General features: G+C 42.6%; 2 protein-coding genes across 2 annotated transcripts in view; both read left to right on the forward strand.

Annotated features, from left to right (window-relative positions):
* The first annotated feature begins 3,432 nt into the window (after positions 1-3,432).
* Positions 3,433-5,371, forward strand: AGRP (agouti related neuropeptide). The gene is made up of 3 exons (XM_074223273.1): positions 3,433-3,607; positions 4,031-4,119; positions 5,183-5,371. The coding sequence occupies exons 1-3, from the start codon at positions 3,433-3,435 to the stop codon at positions 5,360-5,362; spliced, it is 444 nt and encodes a 147-aa protein (XP_074079374.1). The 3' UTR covers positions 5,363-5,371.
* A 1,561-nt stretch (positions 5,372-6,932) lies between these two features.
* Positions 6,933-18,791, forward strand: part of ATP6V0D1 (ATPase H+ transporting V0 subunit d1) — a 106,801-nt gene continuing 94,942 nt past the window's right edge. Inside the window, exon 1 of the mRNA XM_074202415.1 lies at positions 6,933-7,163. Coding sequence (XP_074058516.1) covers positions 7,031-7,163 — 133 coding nt within the window. The 5' untranslated portion in view covers positions 6,933-7,030. The remainder of the gene's footprint in view (positions 7,164-18,791) is intronic.

Raw genomic sequence — 18,791 nt, forward strand, 5'->3', positions numbered from 1 at the left:
TTTCATAAGCAGGTTCACTAAGTGCACGAAGGTCTGAGCCCTCATTGGCCAGTCCCTCATTCCAAGAATATATACAAAATAAATAAATTTAATTGTGGAGGATACTAACAGCAAGGGATGGGGTACTGGTAAAGGCTTTATGTACTGTTGGCCCCAGTAACAAAATATCATTGTATCATTGATTACGGAGGTGTGCTGACATCCTGAAGGGGAGATTCACATTTGCAGAGGTCCTGGCATAACAGTTAGTGCACTCCTTTTAATAGAATATTCAGCTCCTCAGCCCCACCTCGGTCTCTCCCCCCCCCCCCCCCCGCCCCATCTTGAGTTGGGGGAGCCACTCCTTTCTTTGATTATACAATCTGGAGGTGAATTTTCAGGTCCTATCTTCTGATGACGGTCAACTAGAATAAAACCCAAGTCCAGAATTTGGGGGGGGGGTTGGTTCTCCTACATAATCAGAGAAGAAATATTAATAGATGCATATATTAACCTAATTCTGTTTGCTCTTTCTTCAGGCCAAACACTGGGGGGTTAATGTTTGTCCTTTATTAGAGTTAATACATTTTCATTTAATTATTATTTTTAAGGTCAAAACTCAAGGAGGAACTCATCTCAGTATACAATTCCAAATTAAAATATTGCTCCCAATTATTCCTATGCACAGCAAATCAAGAAAGGGACAAGAGGAGAAAGGGGTAGAAAGTTGAGCCCTGATTTCTTTTATTTTTTAAAATTTTTGACCTGTGATTTCATACTTACCACCTAAAGTATCAGAGTTGCCTGAGGGCACTAAGAAATCTAGTGACTTCTTCAGGATGACTGCCAAGATGTTTCAGGATGTAAAGCTATGTCTCCTCTCCAATGCAAGCCATTGCCTTCCCCATTGAGCTTCTGACTTTCTAGACTTTGCAGCCACCCTGTCTCAGCCACAGTCTCACCCTGGAACATCCATCATTCCTATGGCCTTTTTATCCTGGAACATCTATTATTCCCTGTGTCTTTCTCAGTCTCCCTCTGCTAGGGCTAGCCCTGCTCTTCCAAGGGTCAGTCACTTCCTCCCAATTCTTCCATTTCAGGGAGGGGTTCAACTTTATTTCCTTATTGGTTATGCTGTTCAGCTCCATTTTGTGTGTTATCTTTCTGGATTAGAATGTAAACTCCTTGAGGAGGTTTTTTTTTTCTTTTTATTTGCTAGTTATTATGCCTGGTACTTAGGAAATTCTTAATAACTGCTTGTTGCCCTTCTGATACCAAGGACCCTGAAGCTCCTTTCTATCCACTGTGCCATACTGCCTCTTTCTTTTAAGGATCTCTATAAAAGGTAAGAGAACATCTGCTTTTACAGGTTACCATAAAGGAGAGGATGACATCCAACAACAATTCATCCTTCAGAATCTCAGCAAGTTGATCATCTTTGAAGGCAGCCTGAGTCATTGAAAATCAATTAGGAATTGTGTATGTCCCATATGTCCCCACTCTCCTTGGGGAGATGCCTTTCAGAGATCTCCAACAGCTCAAACCTTATACAATTTCACATTGATTGTGGGGAACTCAACAAAGTAATCAGAAGTTTCCCTGGTCACTCCCTTAAATAATAATAACTACCATTTAGATAATACTTTCCATGGACAAGAAACTGTGCTAATTCCTTTATAATGATCATCTCATTAGATCTTTGCAAGAAACCTAGTGCTACTAATATTTCCATTTTACAGATGAATAAAATGGAGGCAAATAAAGATCAAGTGACTTAACCATAGTCACATAACTTACTAGCTAGTAAGTTTAATGAGGCAGAATTTGAATTTGAGTCTTTCTGACTACAGACCCAGAGCTCTATCCACTGTAACACCTAGCTGCTCCCATATAAAAAGGTTATTACTTGCTGAAATATGGTATTTCTGAAGTATTTCATAAAGATAATGGGACTGAATAATAAAAACCCAAAAAATCCAGGACCCTTAGAAAAACTGTTTAAACCTTCACATGTTCTTCTTATACTATTCCCCAATTTCTCTTTCCTACTTCTCTTTGGGCTATCAATATTGGGGCTTCTTTATCTCTGAGTGAGGGAGTCAATCTTGGAGGCTGGGAGGGTCCTAGGTCCCTAGTCCTCTTTAGAAGATCTGAGTGAATAAAGTGTGACCAAGAACAAATAGTTAGGGTCTATTAACAGCAATGAGGCAGATAGCTCTAAAAGCTTTTTAATCTAGGGCTGCCATGCCTCAGCTCCAGGATATTCAATCACTGGATGGCATGTCCTGTTCTATTTCCATTTCCTTAGCTTCCAGGAAAACCTGCTAGAGGTTGGGGGGACAGGGGAGCATGCAAGTGGTTAATGAGGATGGCAGTGGGTGTGTTCCCTAGTAAACAATTGGTACTTCATCAAACCCCTCCTCCTACCACCCCTCAAAGGTTGTTCTCTTTCCCAATGTGGGACAACAGTTTTCCCTCATTCTGATTTCCTGGAAACTGAGGAAATGGAACAGGCAACCTTGATTACAAAACTTATGTGGAGTGGGTGGATAGCAATGTGGTCACAAATTAAAAAGCTCTTTGCTGCTTGCCTGCCTTATTACTTCTAATCACTTCTATGGTCCCTGCTCCACTACCCTCCTCCCTCCTGCTCCATGGTCCAGAAAAACATAACTATTCTCAATTTGCCTAGCCCTCCCTTTTTCATCCAAAGGAGGAGTGGAGCACCCCAACTGCTCTTTGTCATGGGTTCTTAGGCTGAACCCCAACTTAGTGAACCCTTATCCCTGGTTCAGGACACCTAGAGCTTTGAAAACAGGGATGAGAGAGGACAGGAGTCCCCTTTTTTCCAGACCTCAAAGGAGGGTAGCTTCCTAGTCCCAGTTCCTATACTATCCACCCTAGGACACTCCACCCCCACCCTGTACTGGTGACAGAGAGGGCGGGGACCTCAGGGGACAGTGTCTCTGGCTCAGGGATGGCTCCCCTTACCCATCCCACAAGCTGTCATCTGACCTGCCTCTTCATTAGGACCTGGATATATATAAACAGGGGGGTTGCTGGGAGGCATTGGAAGAGAATATCTCCAAGGACAAAGAAAGGAATAAGGACAATTCATAGGTGGTGAGATACCTCCCTTCCCCAGCTTGAGCCTCTTAAATTCTCCATGGGGAGAGAATGGTCTTTGCGGCCCCCAGTTCCATTATTTTTATCTGGGTCTCTGTGTAGGGAAAGGGTGGTATCTTCTTCTAAGAGAAGATTGTCACTCAGAATAAGGGTCAGGGGACAGTGGAGGGGGGTGGCACAAGGTGAATGTCTTAGAGATCACAAGGATGAGAGAATGGGTATTGGGTAATGAGTACCACAGACTGGGGAATATAGAGAGAGCTCTGAGATTTAGGAACCACTGCAGCACAAGGTGAGTCCATGTTTTCTCAATGCCTATCCCAGACCATGTTGAATGCTTTGCTGCTGAGCTGGGCCATGCTGCAGGGATTTCCCATCATCTTGGCTGTCCAGCCACCTCAGCAATACCCAGATGCCATCGGTTCCAGACTGAGTAGGTCAAGTCAAGTTCTATATCCTGGACTCCTGAAATCAGCCCCTGCTGCCTCTCTGGGACTCTCAGGTTAGTACTGAAATGTAGGAGTTATGGACAACCAAGGGATTAAAGGTTATCAATTGAGGCTCACAGAACCAGCAAAGTTAGGAAATCTTCCCATTTTCCACAAGACTGGTGGCCCTCACCTGAGAAGTTAGAAAAGACCTCTAAAATCATTTAGTCAAAATCCATCATTTTACAAAAATGAAACTGACATTTGTCCAAGATTAGCTGGACAGTGAGTGAAACAATTAGGAATTGAACTCCAGATCTCTTTCTGTCAAATCCCTACTTTCTCCTGGGATTGAATTCTGTATTCCCACCCCCCACATTTCTTTTCATTCTCCTTAAGTTTTGCCCAGTCTCCTACTTGAGGAATCTTCTAGTAGGCTGGGCTGGACTAGACTAGGTAGACTGTTGCCTTCCCTTAACCACTTCTCTACCTGCCAGGCCCTGGTATACAGCCAGAATTGGAGCAAATGGCATCAGAACTGGCAGAAGAATCCTTCATGCAAGATACTGGATCTTTAGCACCTGGGGTAAGTATCTTTGCAGGAAAGGAAGAAAATCATAAAATTGTAAGCCTCTGGCAGAAGGAAGAAAACTTGGTTTCTCTAGTCCCTTTCCCCTCCAAAGGTCACAGGACTTAGAATAGGAAAAGATTTAGGAGACTGACTAAGTCTATTCTTTCTTCTTGACAGGTGAGGAAATTAAAGTCACAGGGAGTTTAATTATCTTGCCTGAATTCACACAGATAGTAAGAGAAAGTACAGTGTAATGGAAAGAATGCTGGTGTCAGGAGAGGTTTGGGTTGAAATCTTTCTTCCCTTATTTATTAAGCACATAGTAGGTCCCTAATAATTTAATACTTGTTGAATTGAATTGGATCCAGTAAATGCCTACCTCACCATTTTGTTATGAGGTACAAATGTTAATGCATGTGAAGTGTTTGGTAAATCTTAAAACTTCTCTGTTAAGTCAGCCCATACCAAGTAGGAAAGCCAGGATTTCAGCCAAGGGGCAGCTAGGTGGTTAGATAGAGCACTAGTCCTGGAGTCAGGAGGACCTAATTCAAATCCGACCTGAGACACGTAATAATTGTTTAACTGTTGGACCTTGGGTAAGTCATTTAACCCCATTGACTTCCAAAAACAAACAAACAAAAAAAGGATTTCAGTAAAGGTCTTTAGCAAGAAAAAAGATTAATGAAGTTCCAATCTTTTTCCTAGAATCATAGCATGTTAGAGCTAACCCAAGGATTCCTATCATCTTACTGTTTTCAGACATAATATAGTCAGATGGCCTTTCCGGGTCATAAGCTTCTCTTTTAAACTTAGTAGCTGTGGCCTTGGGTAAATCACCCTCTCTGGGTGTTTTCCCAATTGTGAAATAAGGGGAGGGCTAGTTTTGAACTAGATGAGGTCCCTTCCAGTTCTAAATCTCAGAATGATAAACCTAGAAATACTGGGGGTTGGGGGGGTTGTCTCTTTTTTCCCTCCTCCTTTCGAAATTTGAGGAGATTCTACAAGGGGTGACATGCCACGGCCATGGGCATCCACTAGATCCTTGGTAGCCTGATCCCCCCCTCTCGGTCTTCCGCAGATGCCCGGCCCCGTGGGCCGAGAAGATCGCTCCCTCCGCCGCTGTGTTCGCCTCCTCGAGTCCTGTCTAGGTCACCAGGTCCCCTGCTGCGACCCGTGTGCCACCTGCTACTGTCGTTTCTTTAACTCCTTCTGCTACTGCCGAAAGATCAGCACTAATTACCCTTGTAGCCGCAATTAGTTGGGTTAGGCTGAGGGGGCAGCGGGAAGCTAATCTGTATAAGCACTAATAAAGGCTCCCCAGAGCAAAACTGGAAATCCGTGGCTAGGAGGTTTTTCCTTACTCCAGGATCCAGCCAGTCCTGTCCAAAACAGGAGCAAATTTTGCCTGAGCTCAGGGCTGGAGGTCCGGCAGCAGGGGGCGGGCGCTGATCTGAGTTTTCTGGCTGGCAAACTGAGACTGAGGATGGCGAGATGGGGAGCTGGCACTATCTCCGTGGGGGGCAATCTTCTTGAAATCAGTCCTGCCCATCTATCCTTGCCCTTGCCCACACATGACAAATACGGGAATTTCCATAGAGCTTTTAAGATTTTCTAAAACAAAGACACCCGTGGGAAGGGTAGGTAGTACAATTAATCCCCGTTTTACAAATGAGAAAGATAAGGCTTAGGGAGCCAACTGGGTGAGATTCAAACCCAAGTTTATTCGACTTGGGTCCTTTCTATTGTCCTATTGATATGTCCTCGTCCTTTTTCTGAGTGTGTACTTGGTCCTCTATCTACCCATTTCATTTTTTTCACTAAGTCATCACATCAGCACCATAGCCTTTCTCTTCCTAGCACTTGAAGAAAACTATTTCTAAGTATGTAAGAGCCTTGGATCTCGAGCAACAGCATAGGTGTGTGTGTGTGGGGGGGGGGGGAGATCCAAGCACTGATCCCAGTTGTGGAAAGCAATCTATCTCAGATTTGGAAGGGCCCTCAGAGGCTAGCTAATCAAACTCTGATCAAAATCTCCCCTTCCCCCCAACATCCTGGTCTTCCAACCTGTGCAGGGCGCAGTGTAGTGATTCGGGCACTCCTCGGCTGGGGGTGCCCATCTGCAAAAGGGAGGATGACCTCACCTGGCTCCCCCAAGTGTGGCCAAGGTAACTGCACGGGGCTCAGCCACCCTCAGAGCCCTTACTATCTGGAGGCATCTAGAACGGCTGGGCTGGGGGAGGGGCGGCGGAACGAGCTTTGCCCCACGTTCGCTATCAGAAGCTCCAAGGTCTCCTCTGGGAAGGCGTCTAGGGCCCAGAAGGCACGCCTTTCTGGTGTGACAGCTGGGGGACCTGGCCGGGACCTCCCAGCCTGGCCTCGGCGGCGCCGGAGCGAGCCGGTCCCGCGGTCTTTCCCCTCCTCGAGGCCTTGCTCGCTTCCGTCGGGCTCCAGGGGCGGGAGCAGGGATGCGGGGGGAGTCAGGGAGGGAGACGGCCCTCCTCTGACAGCACTTGGGGAGGAGGGGCGTGCGGGCGCGAGGCCTCGGACCTGCCGGCCGGGGGGCACCTGCCGGCCGCGGGGCACCTGCCCGCCGGGGGGACCTGCCGAAGTTTATTCCCGCTTATCTCCTCCTGGGAACCAGGACAGTAAAGGCACGCACTCCTCGCGCGCGCGCAATGAAGCGCCCGTCGGCGCATGCGGACACGGTCCCCGTGAAGCCAAGGCGTCGTCGCTAGCCAATAGTCTTCTCGGCCCCGGGTCACGTGACCGGGACGTGGGGCTCGTCATCTGACTCGGCTGTCAGTGCCGCCGCCCGGGCGACGCGTCACCTGATCCGTAGGGGCGGGATCACATGCTCGGCCCGGTTCCGGTTCGGCAGGAGTTGGCCCTTTAAACTCGCCGAGCCCGCAGAGCCGCCGCCGCTGCCATGATGTCCGCCTTCCCCGAGCTCTACTTCAACGTGGACAACGGCTACCTGGAGGGCCTGGTCCGGGGCCTCAAGGCCGGGGTGCTGAGCCAGTCGGATTACGTCAACCTGGTGCAGTGCGAGACGCTGGAGGGTGAGCGAGGCCCGCCCGGGGGGGAGGGGAGGGCCCGCTCCGGGGCGCCGCGGGGACACGCGGGGAGCTCGGGCCTCGGCGGCGGCCGCCCCGGCGCGGCGCGGGGAGGGTGGACGGGTGCGCGGGGCGCCCGGCCGCTCCCCCTCCCCTCGCCCGGCAGGTGGGCTCCCCGCGGAGGCCGCTGTCCAGCACGGGGGGGGGGGGGGGCTTCAGAGGGAGGCTGCCAGCCCTGCCCCCGAGGCGGCTCCTCCGTGTGCGTGTGCGTGCGTGGGGAGCTGGTGAAGACACTCCGGGTGGGCTGCGCCCCGCCGGGGCTAAGCTGGTGACAAATAAACAAAGACCTTCCTTCACTTAGGCAAGCAATTTCCACACCTTATCTCCCGGCCCGGGCACAGGAATGGATCTGCCTCTCCCTTCTCCTTCGCTCCTTGCCCTCCCCCTCCCCCAGGCGGATTATTTTGTGGTTTCCTTTCCATTTTGTCTTTTAACTATCTTAATCTGTTTTTTTTTTTAATCTAGATAAGATTGGAGATGGGGTGAGCACGGAGTATTTTTTGTTGTTTAGTTGGGATTTTCATTTCTGGACTCCTTTTCATTGCCGTCCCTTTTTAAGACTTCTTGATGAGCCATAAAATGAACAAATATCTGTAATCTGTAGAATCTGACATTTGTGGACCTTCAAAATTTGGTGACCCATCTTCCTTTCTAGTCTCTACCCTCTCAGGGGCGGCTAGGTGGCGCAGTGGATAGAACACCAGCCCGGGAGTCAGGAGGACCTCAGTTCAAATCCCACCTCAGACACTTAATAATGACCTAGCGGTGTGGGCAAGCCACTTAACCCCATTGCCTTGCAAAAACTTAAATGAATAAATAGTCTCTGTCCTCTCTCCTGTTCCTTGAACTAGAATTAGGCATTCCTTCTCTCACTTTTTGCGTTTGCACAAGCATCCTCTCACACACCTGAAATTTACTGCTTCCTCATCAACAATTGCCATTTCTTCCAGGAAGCCTTTTCTGTTTCACTCATTTATTAGGGTTCTCTCAGTAACAGCTTTAACTCCCTAATCTTAGAGGCAGCCCAATGTCACTGTGGATGTCTGTCAAGAAGATCTGAATTCCAATCCACCCTCAGACACTTCACTTAATGCCTGTTTGCCTCAGTTTCCTCAACTGTAAGATGGGGACAATAAGAGCTCTTAACCGATAAGGTTGTTTCGAAGGCCAAATAAGATATCTGTTTAGCTTTTAGTATCAAGTAATAGATGCTGAATAAATGCTTAATTCTTTCTCTTCCTTTTCAGATGACTTTTTATTTACTTAGCTGTATATGTAGAATACAAGCTTCCTGAGGATTTATATTTGTCTCTTGTTTTCCACAAACCTCTTTTATCTTCATTATCCAGCACAGTGATTTATACAGCTCTTCAGTCAGTCTCCCAGTCTCCCAAATCATCAGTCATTGTAGACTTCATCTTCCCCAGTCCAGTCCCTTTTCAGATCTCCTGGATTCAAAACTGAAGAATTGTTGTGTTTACTTGTTCAGCATTCAAAACCCTTTATAATGTAACTGCATTCTACCTTTCCTGGACTATTGTATATTACTTCCCATAACACACTTTTCAGCCAGACTGATGCTATTTGTTCCTTGTTCTTGCCTTCTCTGTTCCTTTGGTACTTTTGTCATGGCTATCCCCTAAACTTGGAATGTTCTCCATCTCTTGGTACCTTTAAATCCCTACAAGACTCAGCTTAGATTCCACATCCTGTAGGAGTCCTCCCTCCTCTTAATGTTCCCACCCCCAAATTACCTTGTCCATACATATATATATATATATATATATATATATGTTTTTACCCTAGTGCAGAATAAGGTCCTTGAGGACAGGGACTGGATTTATCTTTCCATACTTAGGATCCAGAATACTACTTTTCACACAGCAGGTCCTTAATGTTTGTGTAGATAATTAGTAAAATGTCAGGACCATTGATTGGAAGCAGTGTGGTGGCTGTGAACAAATTAGCCTTTCTGTGACTTAGTTTCCTCATCTGTGAAACAGAGAGTTATTGTACTACCTCCCTTACAGGGTTATTGCAGAGTTTTGTGAACATTAAATCACTATGTAATGCTAAATCACTAAATGTGTTGTCATTATATTCTCAGCAGGAATCTTAGTGAAAGATCCCTAATGACTACCACCATCTTGTGGTCAATGTATCCTTCTATGCCTCTCCAACATTCCTTCTAGACCCACAACTGCTTACTTTAGCACTCTTTCTCTCTGCCCTCAGTTGGGGTAAAGACTTGCTTTCCCCTCCTCCCTACCACAAAGAATCATAATGTAGTGATAGCCTTATTACTAGCCTTCTCTCACATCAACTCTCATACCATTGCTGAGCAATATCAGAGATGATAAGAGCTTTTTCCTTCTGTTTTCTTTACCTTCCTGCATTGATAGAGCTGCTCATACCCCAGTAGCAGGGAGACTTATCTATCTGCTGGAAAATGTGAGGTATCTGCTAAATGCTTATTGACTTGAATGCTACTTTTAGAATCTTTTGTCTCTAGTTTTTAGCTTGAATGTCTTCAAGTAGCATGATGCTATTGAAGAAGCACTGAACTTGGCTCCTGGGGTCAGTTGTGCTATTGACAAGTAGTATAGCTTGGAGCAAACAAATCACTTCCTTTCTCTGGTCCTCAGTTTTTTTCTTTTTTCTCTAAGATCCCTCTTGTCACCAATGAATTAGGAATATACTTTAAAAATACTATCACACCTGAAATCTACTGCAGAGTTCCTTTAAGCAAAAACAGCCTGGATATGGAAACTTTGCTAAATGCATAAATTATATGCAAAATACTGTATTAGGGGGTAGAGAGGGGAAGGATCATTGCTGATGGAGATCAGGAGAGATTTCAAGGAAGGTATGGAAGTTGATCTAGGTTTGAGAATGTTTCAGACACGAGCAGAGACAGAGCTTTCTGAATTTGCTCTAAGAACAGAGAACAGTCTATTTTGGCTTACTCAGAGAGTGTGTTTAGGGAAGGTAGTAGGAGACATAGTTGGAAAGCTAAGGGGCGGTCCCCAAAGTCTGGAAGGGTTGAAATGCTAGGCTAAAGGTTGTTGATTTTAGTGTCTTAGAGTAGATGATCTCTTATGATCTCTAGTTCTGAGTTTTGTGATTGGATGATTGCTGTCCTGGAGGAGATTCCCTGGTCTTTTTTAGTAACAAAGGTCATTGCTCTTAGTCTTTGTTACTGTAGCTACTGATATTTAAGGCAATACCAAGTGGTCCAGCAGTAATATGGCTAATAAGTCTGAGAGTAGGTTTGCTCTTTTGTGTTTTTTTAAATTTATTTTTACAAGGTCACACAGCTAGGTAATTATTAAATGTCTGTCTGGATTTGAACTCAGATCCTCCTGACTCCAGGGCCAGTGCTCTATTCACCTAGCTGAATCCCTGTGGGTTCACTCTTGAATGGGCTTTGCTACTTGATCACTGACATAGTAACAGAAGTAGAATAATTTATATGAATGAACAATTGCCTCCAATGTCTGTACCTAGGAGCTGTTAGATTTGGATCCTGCCTTTGCCAGTAACTAGTAGTGTGATCTTGGGCAAGTTACTTTGCTCCCTGTCTCAGTGATCTTTATGTTTCTCTCTTCTCTAACATTCTTGGTTCTTTGGTTGTGAGGATGAGATACAAAAATAGCTGTCCTTACTCTGATATAGTTATCACAGCTCTAGACTCTAGTAACTGAGAGTACCTTGATGATGAGGAGCATTCAGGCCTCAGTAAAGCAGCTTATACCACCAGAATGCTCACAAAACCATAAAACAAAATTTACGTGATCCCTACCCTCATAAAAATTTCAATTTAGGAAGGTGATAAAGCACAGATATAGATAACTTTAATATACAATGATTTGTTGTTGTTATTGCTTAGTGTATCTGACTCTCTGTGACTCCATTTGGGGTTTTCTTGACAAAGATATTGGAGTGGTTTGCCATTTCCTACTCCAGGTCATTTTATGAATCAGGAAACTAAGGCACTCATGGTAAAGTGACTTGCCCAGGGTCACCCAGCTAGGAAGTGTCTGAGGTCACATTTGAACTCAGGAAGAGGAATCTTCCTGGCTCCAGGCCCAGCACTCTGTGTGCTATGGCACCACCTAGTTTCCCCTAATATATATAGTGATGCATTGGTGCACCCATACTGTAGGAAGGTTGTTACCAGCAGAGTTTCTTCAGTTAGTTTATGAGTTACATCTTCCTGGTTCTCTGGTTATCCATCCCCCTTTGAAATAAAGGAGAATCTAATAATCAAAAGGTTATTTAATAGTTACTGGGATGAAGAGAGTTATTTCTATCAAGTTGACAGGTCACTTTCCTTCAGTACAGGTTAACATATGTCTTTCTGAATGAGTGGGATATCCTCCCTTTGACTCTGTAGGATATACTCATATTTAATCTCTCTAGGGCTGAGTTTCTTTATTGATAAAGACACTAGACAGTGTCTCAGAGTCTATCCAGTGCTAATAATCAGTAAGTACATAACTTTTATTTCTTATTCTTGCTGAATATCCCCATTCTGCTTATACTTTCTTGAAATATAGAAGGGATGTGTTGAAATGACATATTTTTATAATTGTTACATCATTTTACAGTAAGAGTGCAATTTAGGGATTATTTTGATCATTTCCTTCATTTCACAGAAAAGGGAGCCCAGCAGAAGGAAGTGATTTTACTCAAAGTCATACAGCATAAGTTTACTATTTTATGTTAATTTTATTAAAAAACAGAGGTAGACTAGTTTTTAAAAATTATCACTTAGTCACATATCTCTAAATCTCATGGATCTCTTCTGGGAAGATTCCTTGTGGATGAATGAAAAAACACTTATTTAGCACTTGCTGTGTTAAATGCTGGGGATACAAATAAAAATGCCAAGATAATAATACTCTCATATCTTACTTTGTAATGGAAGAAAAACCTACAAGAGATTGTGACTAGAAGTCAGGTAGAAAGGTCCAATGGTCCTCATGGGCGGGTAGGAGAGCAGATGGTAATGCCCTCCCCCTTTTTTGGTTAAGCAATGGGGTTAAGTGGCTTGCCCAAGGTCTTGTCAGTTAGGTAATTATTAAGTGTTTGAGGCTAGATCTGAACTCAGGTCCTCCTGACTCCAGGACCAGTACTCAATCCACTGTGTCACCAAGTAATACCTCTTTTATAATGGAATTTTCTCTACTAAAAATCATGTCTATTTCTGCTGTTAAACCATTTGACAGTGCCAAGGACTTTGAAGGTTAGACACCCCCCCCACCCCCGTCACCAGCTGTGTTTGCTGCTTCAACTGTAACTGCAACTGGGGTCTACCCAGTTGCAGATCTCTTTATAGATCTTGACTCTATAAGACATGTCTCCTAGAATGATGGCTCCTGGGAGTTTGGCTAGACAGTCTTATGATCTAAGGATCTGGGCATTCCCCAAACCCTCAGATAGAACCTTCCCATAAGTGGCACTTTGTCATTAGTTAGTATGGTTGGAGGCAAAAAGATGAGTCCCCTCTTCAGAGTGATTGCTCCCCTCCCTGGTACTTATAGGGTACCAGTTCCAGGGCTGGAAGCAGGGTAGTGGTCTGTGAGCTATAATACTCTTCCCCGGTTTTTTGCATTCAGGGTCCTAGTCTTTCTTCAGTGAGGTTTGAAGGGAGTTGATGATAGCAGCCCCGCTGCTTTTTGGTCTTTACCTCTGGATACTTTGTTACTTTCCTCATAGCTGGCACTGTGTCTACAGGTAATGGGAATGGCTGGGCCTTTCTTTGGATGTTGACTTTAAGGACCAGCTGAAAGCAGGGCCAGTGTGTGAGCATGGGATGGGGTGGACTGGACAGGAAGAATGCTGCTTTTCTCAGGGCGCTTGGGTTCAAAGTCCTGGTTGACTCCAATGGTTTGATTTCAGTAAAGAGTGATAGCAATAGTTTGTAATTCAAGGACTAGAAATCTTTTCTCCACACTGTGAAAGGCTGTAGACTTACAGAAAAAAAAAATTATGAAAACAATATATAGGCATCATAGACTATGTGTATGTACGTACTTACTGTAAGGGACCTCAGAGATCATATCTAGTTCAGGGCTCTTATTTTACAAGAGAGAAAACATTTTGACGGAGAATGCCATCTGTATCCTGAGAAAGAATTGTGGAGTTTGAACAAAGACCAAAGACTATTACTTTTATTTATTTTTTCTTTTTAAGGTTTTTGTTAGGCAGTGGGGTTAAGTGGCTTGCCCAAGGCCACACAGCTAGGTAATTATTAAGTATCTGAGCCAGATTTGAACTCAGGTATTCCTGACTCCAGGGCCGGTGCTCTACCACTGCTACCTAGCTGCCCCTATTACTTTTAATTTTAAAAAATGTTATCTTATTATGTAATTCTGCTATATATCATACTTCATGTTTCTTTTTTAGGGATATGATTTTTCTCTCATCACATTCAACTTAGATTAATGCATACCATGGAAACAATGTAAAAACTAACAAACTGTCTTCTGTGGTGTGGGGGGAAAGCAAGATTAGGGGAAAAATTGTAAAATTCAAAATAAAATCGTTCTAAAAATAAAACATGAGAGAGAGAGAGAGAGAGAGAGAGAGAGAGAGAGAGAGAGAGAGATTAGAGAACGAACTTTCATTGAGATAGGGGATGTTTGTTGCCCAAGGCCATATTGGCTATAAAAGGCTAAATCATGATTTGATCCTCTGACTCCAAGTCCACTATGCTTTCCCCAGCACCATGCTGTCTGAATTACATTGCTTTTTAATTTAATGAGTACATTTAAAGAAACTTTTTTTGGACTTTATATTTTTGAAAGTTTGATTCATGCCTTTTACTTTTTGTCCTATAATTATTTTCCTGTCAATCCTCTTTATAACAAATAAAACAGCAAAAGTGAACAAAGCAACTTTATTGTATATTGTATTCAGTATTTTGCACTTGTGATCTCTCATATCTCCCTAGTGAGGGGTAGGAAATATCTGTTTGCCAGAACCATATTTGCCTTTCTCATCTATTCTCCAGGATTACATTGGCCATTACGGTTAGTCTGCATTTGGCTTTCTTTTGGTTTATTTTATATTTATGCTATTTTAGTTCTTATGGATATATTTCTACTGGTTATGCTCACTTCATTCTTTATCAGTTCATATAAACGTTCCCACGTTTCTCAGAGTTCCTCATGTTCTTTCCATCTCTGAATTCTTATTTTGTAACCATAATAATATTACATTATATGCCACAATATGTTTCCAAGTTTTAATTATTATAAAAAGAGCTACTATAAGTATTCTTCTCAAAGTTTTTTATTTGATCTTTAAATTTGGGGTTGAATATCCGCTTGCCTACTTTAAAAATTAATAACAGGAAATAAAAATGCTTCATTAACCAGAGTATATTCAGTATAAATGATCAAACATTTATTAAATGTCTACTCTCTGCAAAATCCCTGTCCTGTATTAGACACTGATGGAAAGAAAAGTATATAATTTTTTTTACATTAAGAATTTGAAGTCTGCTGGGAGAAAATATGATATGTGCACAAATTAAATATAGGAAGGAGAAGTGGAGAGGGAAAGGTTGAAAACACAGAGAGACAGGATGGTTGCTTGAGAAGGTTGCAAAGGTGTTGGAGGTGAGCCTAAAGCTGGGCCTTGAAGAATGGATAGGTAGCAAAGATTATTCTCGTAGGGAGCCAAGGCAAAGACAAGAATGAGGTCTGGGAGGAAACTGACCTGGTTGGATGGGAAGAAATAGGAGGGGTAAGATGAAGAGTAAATGGTGAGAGGAGATTATCTAAACTAAAAGTATTTTTCTGTTCCAAATTATAGTCACAGAGAGAAAGAAAGGCAGGGAGTAATACTAAAAGTGAGAAAAATCTAGCCCCCTGTCCCCAATCTTCATAACTTTGGCATGCCCAGTTCTCTATTTTAATGACCCAATTTCCGTCTTACTTGAAGGTAAGGCTTTTCCTTTGCCTTAAAGCCCCTACTCTGACATAGAAACCCTAGTCTTCCCTTGCATAATTGATATAGCTTCACTGGACCTCTTCTAAGGAAGGGCACCTATTTTGTTCTTCAGCTGATTTCCTTTCATGGATAGGATGAAGCTCTTAGTGTCAACTTTGGAGTTTCTTGCAAGGTGCTTCTCAAATTTATTTTTGGCCCCTTTGATTTCTGGCCTGTGATATTTTGAGGTTCTTCCCTGTTCTTGCTCGGAGAAGGTTTCCTTTTCCTTGTTTCCTATTTCTTTTAGTCTTTTCTGACTTGACCTAACTAGGATTTTCTTTAGATGCTTCATCTTCTTGATTCTTAGATTATATTTTCCCTGGGTTGCCCAAAAAATGTCTTTTTGAATATTCTCCCAAGTTGGATTATTCACATTTTACTACTCCCTTTCATTTTTTCCTTTAATATCAACAAAAGATTATAATTCCTTTTTCTAAAATTGAATAACCACATAACACATCTATTTTGTTTTTCCTTCTGTCTTGATGCAGTTAAACTATTCCCCAAGGAGGAATTAGGATATCTAGTCAGCTAGGTGGCTCAGTGGATAGAGCACTGGCCCTGTAGTCAGGAGTACCTGAGTTCAAATCCAGCCTCAGATGCTTAATAATTACCTAGCTGTGTGGTCTTGCGCAAGCCACTTAACCCCATTACCTTGCAAAAAAAAAAAAAAAGAATTAAAAAATAAAAAAAAACCTATTCTCCAAGCCTTTCTGTAGAGAGTAATTGGACTATGTGAACTGTCCTTTTGCTAACATTTTATAATCTCATGATTCTGTGTAATGATCAGTGTTATTTGGAGAATCATAGAATAAAGCTCTTATTTTTTTGAGTTTCAAATTTTTCTTTCTCCCTTCCTCACCTTTCCTCTCCCCCTGACAGAAAGCAATCTAATATAGATTATACATGTATAACTATGTTAAACATATATCATATTAATCATGTTGTGAAAGAAGAATCAAATCAAAAATGGACAAAAATACATAAGACAACTTTTAAAAATTGAAGATAGTAAACTTTGGTCTGTATTTAAAACTTCATAGTTTTTCTCTGAATATGGATGGCATTTTCCATCACAAGTCTTTTAGAATTTGCCTTTGATTATTTAACTGCTGAAATGAACAAGTCCATTATTGTTGATATTAGTGTGTATATGTTGTTGTTAGTGTGTATAATGTCCTGATTCTGCTTTCTTCACAGCATCAGTTCATGCAAGTCTTTCCAGGCTTCTTTGCAATTCCATCCCATCCCATTTTATAGAATAATAGTACTCTATCACATTCATATACCATAATTAGGTTCAGACATTTCCCATTTGTTGGACATCCCCTCAATTTCCAATTCTTTGCTACTACAAAAAGAGTTACTTTTAATATTTTTTGTAGATGTGGGGTTTTTTTTACCCTTTTTTTAAACAATCTCCTTGAGATACAAACTTAGTAGTGGTATTGCTGGATCAAAGAATATGCATAGTTTTATTGACCTTTGCGTCTAAGAATAAAGGTCTTATGAAAGAGAAAGGGGTGTATGTGTGTCTGTGTGTACCCTTTTTCCCTTACCCCTTTGAATATTAGGCATAGAGGTACCTGATAGTTTAGGAAACTTTTGCTGCAGGGTGATTAAGATCAAATAGAAGACCATGGGACTGGTTCTTTGCTCCTGTGGTAAATTTGAATTCCCTTCAAGGTACATGTATTCTCAGCATTCAGAGCTACAGTTTCCTTCATCAGATGAGTAGTTGCCTATTTGAAATTTTGTCTTCCTTATCTTTATTTCCTAAATTTGAAGGCTTATTTTCTTTTCAGTTTATGTCCTACTCCCTGATTAGAGCTTTTTTATTGGTGTCATCTAGCATAATGTTATAAGGAGCTGAAAATCCTTTCTTCTGGTTAGTGATTTTAATGCCCTTTTCAGTAAATATTTAAGTATCTGTCAGACATGTGCCATCAAATCTGGCCTTCTAGGGATTGAATATAGTCCCATCCTCAAAAGACTGGGGCTGTTTGAGCTGATGAGTTGATAATATGCTATAGCTAAAAAAAAAAAGACTTTTCAGAAGACTACCTCATGAATTTCAGCTTTGATGCTTAATAGCTATATGACCCTGGGCTACTTATTTTAATTTCTCTGAGCCTCAGTTTCTTCATCTTTTAAATAGGGATAAACAAGAGCAGTGATCTCGGAGTTAAAGGACCTAGGTTTGCTCCTTTGCTGTGCCATTTATTTTCCGTGTGACCTTGGGTAAGTCACTTTGTCTTGATCTGTTTTTCTCCTTTATAGAATAAGGATCTTAGAATGGATAACCTTTAAAGGATCCTTCCATCCCTCAAAGCTATAATTACGTGACTATTTGTACTGTTCACCACATAGGGGTGGTTTCGACTAAAATACTTTAACATTTACAAAGCGCTGTGTAAATTATGTAAGTTAACTATTACTCTTCGGAATCTAAATAAAGTATCCCATTTCTAATGGACAGTCCAAATATTGAATAGCAATTGAAGTATGTGGCATGGTGCAGTGCGAGTCTGCATTCAGAAGCAGAGGGTTCAAATCCTTATCTGTGTGATTCCTACTAAGCCAGAGCCTCTCTCAGAGCCTCAGTTTCCTCTTCTGTACCATGAGGTGTTTGACCCAGATTACCTCAATAGATATATCAAACTCTCAGTTCCATGGCCCATAAACTATTTTGTAGTTCTCTGTAGAGTTTGATGAACCTGCATGTGTCTTCTCTAAGATTGTTAGACCCTCTACCTCAGGGATTATCAGACCATTGAAAACAAAGTTAAATCTCAAATATCCCAAACAAGGATTCGGTTTGATATCAGTATATCAGTTTACAAGAGCACAGCCTGTTGGAAACGGAAACTTTTTATCTGACTTCCTTTCTCTGGCACAGTAGTTCTCAGAGTATGGTCCAGGGATCCCCTGGAGTGAGGAAAGGTGGAGAGAAGGACATCAACACTTTCGTGATTATTAAGACATTTTAATGTTCAACGCAGTAAATATTGGTAGTTATAATTCATATAAATAAAAGTTCTTTGGGGGAGAGTCCTCCAACTTTAAAAGTCTGAGAACTCTGGCATGATCCTGGCATGGAATTCAGTTGATAACTATGTGACAAACTGTCCATTAGAGACTCCTAATGCAGAAACCAAATTAAGGTCAAGGCTCTGAATTAGTGAACCGAGGGATTCAATTCTTAGGTCACAGTTGGAAGGATTCTTGGAAATACTCTTTTCATGCAGTATTTAGGGCAGGGCTCTCCACTCTAGTGTCCATATAGCAGTCTACATCTTTTCTTCTCTAGGTTCAGATGGGTCTGGCATCTGTTTGGTGGGAAGTTCTCTAGAAGGAGAGTGGATCATGTCCCCTCTACTCCCCAGAGTGCATCCCCCGGAGTGTCCATCCCCCAGCCCAGAAGTCTTCCCTGCTTTCCTCTGATATTGAGAGGATACCAGCGATGCTCCCTGCCAGCCATCAGTAGCCCCCTGCCTCACCCTCAGCCCCAGAGTTCTTTGATGACATCCTACTCTCATGTTTTTAAGGGTTGATATGCTAAGCCTCCTCACA

The sequence above is a fragment of the Macrotis lagotis genome, chromosome 1, assembly GCF_037893015.1.
Source record: "Macrotis lagotis isolate mMagLag1 chromosome 1, bilby.v1.9.chrom.fasta, whole genome shotgun sequence".
Taxonomy (NCBI): Eukaryota; Metazoa; Chordata; class Mammalia; order Peramelemorphia; family Peramelidae; genus Macrotis; species Macrotis lagotis.

Bases quoted from the DNA above. Each gene is read 5' to 3' on its own strand.
- AGRP (XM_074223273.1), top strand. From the start codon at position 3,433: ATGTTGAATGCTTTGCTGCTGAGCTGGGCCATGCTGCAGGGATTTCCC. The intron at 3,608-4,030 runs GTTAGTACTGAA...TCTACCTGCCAG, and splicing joins TGCCTCTCTGGGACTCTCAG to GCCCTGGTATACAGCCAGAA. The intron at 4,120-5,182 runs GTAAGTATCTTT...GGTCTTCCGCAG, and splicing joins CTGGATCTTTAGCACCTGGG to ATGCCCGGCCCCGTGGGCCG.